General features: G+C 35.1%; 1 protein-coding gene across 1 annotated transcript; it reads right to left on the bottom strand.

The window, feature by feature from the left end:
• Positions 1 to 1,078: 1,078 nt before the first annotated feature.
• On the bottom strand, positions 1,079 to 5,775 carry LOC140986713 (indole-3-glycerol phosphate synthase, chloroplastic-like). The gene is made up of 10 exons (XM_073455040.1): positions 5,451 to 5,775; positions 4,524 to 4,784; positions 4,260 to 4,436; positions 3,237 to 3,311; positions 3,081 to 3,125; positions 2,815 to 2,979; positions 2,614 to 2,692; positions 1,910 to 1,992; positions 1,752 to 1,820; positions 1,079 to 1,383 (listed from the first exon to the last, which is right to left on the bottom strand). The coding sequence occupies exons 1-10, from the start codon at positions 5,634 to 5,636 to the stop codon at positions 1,300 to 1,302; spliced, it is 1,224 nt and encodes a 407-aa protein (XP_073311141.1). The 5' UTR covers positions 5,637 to 5,775; the 3' UTR covers positions 1,079 to 1,299.
• Positions 5,776 to 8,518: the final 2,743 nt, after the last annotated feature.

Here is an 8,518-nt window from a genome sequence, read left to right as displayed (position 1 = left end):
AAGCCGATAACTTCTTGTTCATATCATATTATTTGTTACTACACTTTTCATAGTTTAGGGGTGAATATCACAATCAATTACTTGTTTCAAAAGATCGAGACAACACAACGATTCTTTATTTCATTGAATCGAGAACATGATTTCGTTTTAGATGGCATTTGCATTTCCTGGTTGAAGAATCATATCACCCAGTTACAAGCTCTTCACCTACCATAGCATCATATCTCTCATCAGGATTCTTTAACTCGGGCATCTCATCATCATCACCCTCATGATCCTCTTCACTCTCATACTCGTATTCCTCATAGTTATTCATTGTCATCACTCTCTTGTTTGGACATTGGCTAGCAATATGACCAATTCCTTAACCCCTAAAGCATTTAATATTTCTAGAACGACTAATATGAGTTTAATATTTACATTGCATTACTTCTTTAGACGTCTCTTGTTTGATTTCAGTCTCGGATTTGGTCACCAGACTCACCACATTGCCTTCTTCACGTTTTACAACATTCGGACTCAAAGAAGATGATGAACTCCCCACTTAGTTGGTGCAACCAACTCCTCTCCTCTTAATTGTTGCTCCACTTTGATCGTCATTTGCACAATCTCATCTAAACCCAAGTAGTGTCTAAGTTCCACTTGATATTGAAATCGCGAGCACCGAGTAAAGCATAAATATGAGCTTCCGGAGATAGTCTCAACCAGTCACTGGCCCATAGGCTTGAAAAATTTAGGCCCACGTACGATTTATGCTTTTTGAAAAATCATGGATCAAATTGATATTTTATAAAAATTTGACAAGTTTGCTTTTGGAAATAATTTTTAATAAAATAATGAAATTATCTAATAAAATAAATAATTGAAAATATGCATTTTATTATTTATAGTAAAAAGTTTTTTACGAAAAATTTAATTATTATAAATTTGGTCTCAGTTGTATATATATGATTTGAAGATGATGACGACGACCATGATTTAAAAAGACTCTCCTACACTATGCTCATTCGACACCTTCAATTAGAGTAAAATAAAGTGCATATAACTGGAAAATTCGCTAGTATCAAGAAACGAGAACTTACCAGAAGCAGAAATAATATATAACAAAAAGTTATCATAACTCCATAGTGCATAATACAACAATCCTATCAATTCCTTACTGCAGTTTTTGACTGGATATATGCCAAAATTTAATGTCATATCGGATATCACACAACCCAAATAACACACAACGAGATAAACTAAAATACACCTCGTTTCAACTCGAGGAGCTAAAAGAGAGTAGGATGCACAAAAAAATCATGGAGAAATGTCTTTACCAAACAGTTGAGTAATTCCCATGCAAGGGTCGGTTTGCTTAACAATCGACTCGCCCACCAGGACCTAGTGAAGAAAGAAGAAAATGTGTGACACATAAACATCTCAAGCATAAAGTGGTACCGATGTATTTGATTTGCATATGAATAAAGTGAAGTCTTAGGAATGAGCATGCAAGGTCTGAGGGATGTTCCGGTTTCTTGAATTAGCTTTCCTTTGGTGGTTTCCTTTTGTGTCAGTGGACTAGTTCTATATCAGAGATAAGTCTCGATCCCCCTCTATATATTGTGTTTAGATTTATATATGCAGGCTGGAGTCCCCCTTAAACACCCCACCCCATCATTTGGCCATTTCTCTTTTAAAAAATGAGCCCAACATGCTCGAAATCCTTTGTATAATGAGTTATATTAGTAGCATAGATTATCACTGCTTACAGCTTTAACACCAGCTTCTTGTACATAGGCAATATCAGCCGGAGTGAAAAGTCCTGACTCCCCAACGACCTGAATAATTTAGGAAATGAAAAACAATATGTAGAAAAGTACAAGAGGAAGAAATGATTGGAAATGAAAGTTAACTCAAGGATACTCACAGTTATGCCTTTCTCGCGTATCCTTTGTCCACGCTCGCCTTCAAGAAGCTTCTTGGTGATGCCAATGTCAACCTTAAATGTTCCTATAGAAAGGACAGAAGATGAACAACAATCAGAACACGCAAAACTAACCGATTTTTCAGCTTGTTATTCTATTTTCAATAGTAGTCCACAATAAATTGTGCCTCATTCTTATATGATCTGTTTTTCCCTTCTCTCTTTGAAGTTCGCAGATTTAATTCACAATTCAACCTTGTAACACCAAAATGAAAATTAAAAGCATGTCTTTCAAGGTTTCACATAGGCGTGACTCGTAAATTTTAAGCATTCTGTAGATGTAGATACAATGGTAAAAAGGTTATAGCATTCGCTGTGTAAGCGACTAATATTTTAAGCAGACTGTAGATGTTATTACAATGATTAAAAAAGTCACTGCAATAGCTATGGAAGGAAGTAAATGCTGGATAATCTATCAAAAACAGTTTTAAAATCAGTTCGCAGTAATACAGTTAGCAGTAATAGAACAACAAAGTTAGGAAGTTGGAGGAGAAGTAAAACATTTCCATGCACATGCACATGCCCATGAGGGATGGCAGCAACCACAACACCCCAATTAAACATATAACCAATAAAATAGTAGAAGAAAATAATAGCTGAAGAATTTCAGGAATCTATAAAGCCAATTCAGTAAAGCTCGTAAATACCAAGGTCACGGTTATTGATGCCCACTAATTCAATACCATCAATTTCTAGGACACGGTCCATCTCTCTCTCATCATGTACCTAGAAGATTGAAAACCGTGACATGGAATAAGACATCAAATATTTCATCCCACAAATTTTATTGAATTGTATATCACATAAAAAACACATGCCAGTGATGGAAAAATAAGCACAAGTAAAACCTCAACAAGTGCTGTTAATCCTAGCAATTTGCATATCTTAGCCATGTACTTGATGTCCAGATCAGGTAAAACGGCAGCAATTAATAGAATCGCATCTGCACCTTTGACTCGAGCATAGAAGATTTGCCACGCGTCTATTATGAATTCTTTACACAAGAGGGGGCACTGAATTCCATGTTTTGCATAGTTCAATTAAAAGAATAGGAAGAGAAATATTTACATTCACACTTAGAGATACTAAGGTAGAATAAGGGAAGAAAGCATACCTGCACTCCAGAACTCCTTATGGCCTCTAAATTTTCAAAGCTTCCCTATTCCCAAAATAAGTATGAAAAATCTTTCAGAAAACAATGTTCTACAATTGTGTGTATAAGTATAACATCTAGAACCCCAGTCCAGAGGGCTAAAATGTTGGCTCTCACCTGAAAATACTTCACATCAGTCAAAACACTCAGGCATGCTGCTCCACCTTTTTCATAAGCTTTAGCAATCTGAACCTGTAATGACAACAAAAATTCAACTAGCGTCTCTGAGAAGTTCATCTAGGACAGAAAAACCATAGAAATTATGAATGCAAACACTACAAAATGCAATTTTGCCCCATCTGTTGAGGGCATTTACGAAAAGTTCAACAGGGTAAACCGGTGAAGAAAAAAAATCCTGCCTCCTATTACAGGCAAACGGGTGAGGTTAAGGCAATGCTTGACATTTACAAGTTTAGGAACATCTTGGAACTGTTTATCTTCCTTTATTTTTTCCATCAGGTATGTATAGACACTTGTAAGAAGCTATAATTTTAAAACTAACAGCTTATGTCAATGAAGAGTGTACTTGAATAGTATTTTACTTGGGTCACAAGCTCTTCGCTAAAGGAAATAACTTAAAAACAAACTTTAGAAGTGGTAGAAAGTTATAATCAGGTGGAAAAACCACGAGAAAACAATATCCTACGATTGAATTGGGAACCAAGGAATTGACTTGGAAGTACAAGCCAAGCAATACGCTGCTAAAACTTGCAGCCTTTATGTCAAACCATGAGCACATTCTAATATCCTTCATCAAATTCCTGATTTTTAACTTAAATGAAAAGCTCATCTCTTGCTTTAGGTTTACAGAAAATAAAACAAAATCAAAACTATGATAATAGTCTATTGTTAATATTTCACATACTGCAAAAAAACCAAAGTTAATGCTCAGATCATCAAAATGTGTACATGCATATTTAAGAAAAGTAGGCCTATCACCTTGTAAGAAAATAAATCTTTCTGGGGTCTCGACACATGAAAATCAGTTTGTTAGTTTTGAAAAAGGAGAACCAAAGCATGTTTCCAAACTCTTCCTGACCGACGAGGTCATGGAGTAGATGAGCAATGAGCAATGTTGTGTCATTAAGAAAATTTATAAAGAAAACACAGTTTCAAGTGGATGTAAAATCATACACTTACAGGATCAAAATCATCTCTCAGAACCCCTCTACTAGGAGAAGCCTTTTTCACTTCAGCGATTAAACCGGGCAATCCAGTCCGTGAATGTGCTGCTTTAAGAGATCCAACAAAATCTCTAACAGGTGGAGCCTTATCAAGCATCTTTTTCAAAGTCAAGAGTGGTTTTTTCTCTTTCATCTACCAGTCAAAAGAAAATACCATTCACAATTAACATTATCTGAAAGAAACACCAAAATTACGGGCACTGGCAGAAGTCATTAGTACCTTAGAGACTTCAGCATCCTTGTTCCATACAATTTCTTCAAGAATATTGCATGGTGTATTTCCCTCATTCTGCAAGCGAAATTCGAAAGGACCAACATAATGAAGAGGTGGACCGGTTGGTGGACGTCTCCTAATTTTTATACCTTGACTTGATGCAACTTCATCTTGCAGCATCCCAACTTCCCATTCTTTAACTTGGAGAGCATCTCCATCTGAAATTCCAGAATCAGAAACCGCAGCCAGCCCATCTTTCAAATCGAACTAAAAAGCACAACAAATAAAAGTTAGATTAACTCGATGATTCCAAAATGAGATTTCATGTTACCAGGTGGTGCTAGTTTATATATTCTACTTAGCAACAATTGATAGCAACAACAAAGATAAACTATTACGATTGCTTCGGTCGTTCCCACAAAATCTTTTTTCTCTCTCTTCAATCCGTTCAGAAAAAAATAAAACCACCTGATGGAACAACTCTAACAGGAACTCATTTGGTTTCAACACCCATTTATTCATTACTCGACCACTTATGATCAGAAGCATTCGCCTGGTGCTACAATTCTTATTATCCACACAAATTAATTAACATCAAACAAAATCCAAGCCCTTAAATTACCCAAGTAGCCACTGCAGAGACCACGACACTCAATCAAGCTGAATTTTGATAGCCATAATCAAGTTAATCGTTAGTGTGAATCAATTCTTTCGATCATGTAACATAATGGATAACCCAAACAGCACCTGTGTCATTTAAATCCAGCCCAAAAATAGTATGATTTCACTTTTACAACACGAGAATGCAAGAAATATTAAATAATCCACCGAATGACACAACACGCCTCATATTAAATAAAGAGAGAAAAACAAAAAATGGAAAAATCACTACACATGCGTGACATAGTTTACAAAATAATGGGACATATTTACCTGTTGAGCTTTGATAGATAGGAACGATGGTTGCTTAAAAGGAGAGGAATTTGACATGTGGGCTTGTGGGATATGACTAAAAAATGTGGACTTTGAGGTTACAAAGGATTTCTGAGAAGAAATCCTGTGAATGTCAGTTGCAGCAAAGGAAGATATTTTAAATGACATCGAATTCAATCCTTCCATGAGTATGTATTGAATGTAAATTTGCAGAAACTTGGATAGAAAATTAATTCTACCACTCTCCGGCGTTTATGGATTCTATGCCGGTGGCAAGGAGGGGAAAACTAGTTTAAATTGAGGTAAGGGATTGATTGACAAGAATGAAGAAGGTGGCTGGATATACGTACGGTTCTCTCTATTCGGTTCGGCCTAAAGTCGTGTCGGTACAATACGCTTTTCGACATTTATCAGCTTACTATGTTCTCATTTTAGCTGTCATGGAGAAATGTTATAAATTTTTAGTAAAGCCAAATTTTATTCTTTTAAGGTACGTGGATAGACAAAAATTTGTGTGAGACGATCTCACGGATCGTATATTGTGAAACGGATCTTTTATTTGGGTCATCCATGAAAAAATATTACTTTTTATGGTAAGAGTATTACTTTTTATTGTGAATATCGGTAGTGTTGACCCGTCTCACAGATAAATATTCGTGATACCGTCTCACAAGAGACCTACTCCTGTGGATATCATGATTAAATGTGAGATATTTTAAATTTTACAATTACAATATATTTAAATAAAATATAATATTTTGAAGTTAAAAAATGAATAAACATAATAATTGTTTTATGTAATATAAAAAATAATTAAATATTTTTGGAAAAAGAGAATGAAAATGAGTTTATAGTATTAAATCGTTCTAAACACACTTATAATATAGGTAAATTGTTATAAAATTCAAACATATCGCTTTCTTTCTTTGAAATATAGATATTGCGTGCAGCGAATATGAAATTAGGAATCAAGAATCTGACAAACATGATTAATTTGTTTTAGCTGCTTGTAATGCGATATTTACTTCTTTATCCTTATCTTTTCATCTTTTCCTATGTGCACTTTCTTCTTCCTTAATTCCTCAATCTTGGTTATTCAGAGGTCAATTCGAGTTTCAACACAAAATGATCAAAAATATCTTTGATGTTATAACTAAGCTAGAAATCGTATCAAATTTGAGATAAAATTATTTAAAACATACAATGTTATTATTATTGAAACGTCTACTGTTTTCTTTAAAATATACTAGAATTTTTATTTTTATATGATTTTGGCCGAATATATTAATACACATAAATATACTTTGCACCATTTAAAATAAACCAAACAACATATTATTTAAAAATCCAAAAGCGCAGTGCAAAAACATAAATCATAAATCGTCAAACCAAACCTAAAACTAGCATTTTTCGAAATAGCGTAAACTCTTTAATCATCTCAAAAATCACTCATAAGCATGAAAGTCATAAAAATCATAAAATCTTAAAAGTACTCTTAAATCATAATAGTGCGAAAAACTAGCAATGGTCATCGGGTTATGTGCATCATCAGTACAGCCAGTTCAACCATCAAGTCCCCTCATATCCTCAAAATTAATCTCACATGCATCATTCACATCTAGTGAGTTTAACGACTCAACAAACCTTAACCATGATAAAAAGTAATATTTATACATCCCACATGCAACATTGAAAAATACTTTTTACTAAAATAGCTTTAACATGAAAATGCATAACTTTAAACCTTTTATCTTTCACCATATACGTATACGTTTCTCTTTATTGAATTCAGTTCATTAATTGTGACTTTCGTATCAGTTGTTTGTAGATTGATAAATCTTACGTATTACTATAATACCAGGCGGCGGGGACATCAGCGACACTCTCACCCGTCAAATGAGCCTTGGCCTTACATGTCATCATATCCTTTCGTATTCGTATTCGTATTAATCACAATCAAGTCACTTTCCTTCAAAAAATTTTAACATATCTATAACTTATAAAAATTCATGCATAGATATCATTTTTCTTTTAAACCAAGTATGCAATACATCTTTTAGCATTTATCGTTTTCTATCATAAAATCCCATAATCTTTCAAAATAAACATTTTAACATTCATTACAGCATTCAGGACACTGCCATGACGTCCAACATTTTTCAGGTGTAAAATGATTGTTTTGCCCCTAGAACCCCAACTTTCCCCTTTACCCTTGGACTTTAAAACAACGACCCAAATCCATCCAAACTTACCATAACACCTTAAAATACACCCATAAATATTTCTTAGACATAAAATTAAGCCCCTCGACTAATTTCGTAATTCTTTTTTAAAACTTAAACCGAAGTCCCGGTTTAACCTGAATTAATTCGAAACTAAACCAAACTTTAACAATAGCTTACTAGCACCTAACTAATCCTTTTTCATCCCAAATCAAGTCATTTAAGACCCATAGAAAACCCTAGGAAGCTGCCGGAAATTTCTACCCTTGTTGAACAAACCCTAGCCCTCACAAGCCATCAATTCCTTTGTTCCTAGACCCTAACCGAGTGGATCACATCCTAACCAACCTTCCTAGGACCTAGACCGAACCCTTAAGAAGATGTTGGACTAGACCTAGCGAACCATGCACGAGCAGCCCTCCACCCGCGACTTACACGACTCGCACGCCCAAGGAAACTCGCTCCCAGCCTTTCCCCTCGAACCAGGTACAGTACCACCCATCTAAGACCACGACTAGACCTTCTTAGGACCTCTAGATGTGACCCAAACGTGGCTCTCAGCCTGCCCCTTCCAAGCAACCAAACCCGAAACCCTAGTCCTTTAAAGAGCCAATTTTCGTGCAACCCTTCCATCATTATTTTTCAGCCCTTAACCATGCATCTAGGGGTTCCTAAACCTTCTGAAATTCATCTCTTCTAATGGCCCTACCTTGGAAGCCCCTTTGTGCATCAATAACATAATTTTGAAAGCATGAAAATCAAAGTTTGATCATGTATAAGGCACGAAAACGAAAATAAATAAGAGGGCATCATATTTTTTCATTCAAACATGTATGATCACACATA

This window comes from Primulina huaijiensis, chromosome 10 (genome assembly GCF_012295235.1).
Source record: "Primulina huaijiensis isolate GDHJ02 chromosome 10, ASM1229523v2, whole genome shotgun sequence".
In the NCBI taxonomy this organism is placed as follows: Eukaryota; Viridiplantae; Streptophyta; class Magnoliopsida; order Lamiales; family Gesneriaceae; genus Primulina; species Primulina huaijiensis.
The sequence above is the reverse complement of the archived record's forward strand: the minus strand, read 5'-3'. Positions and strand labels throughout refer to the sequence as shown.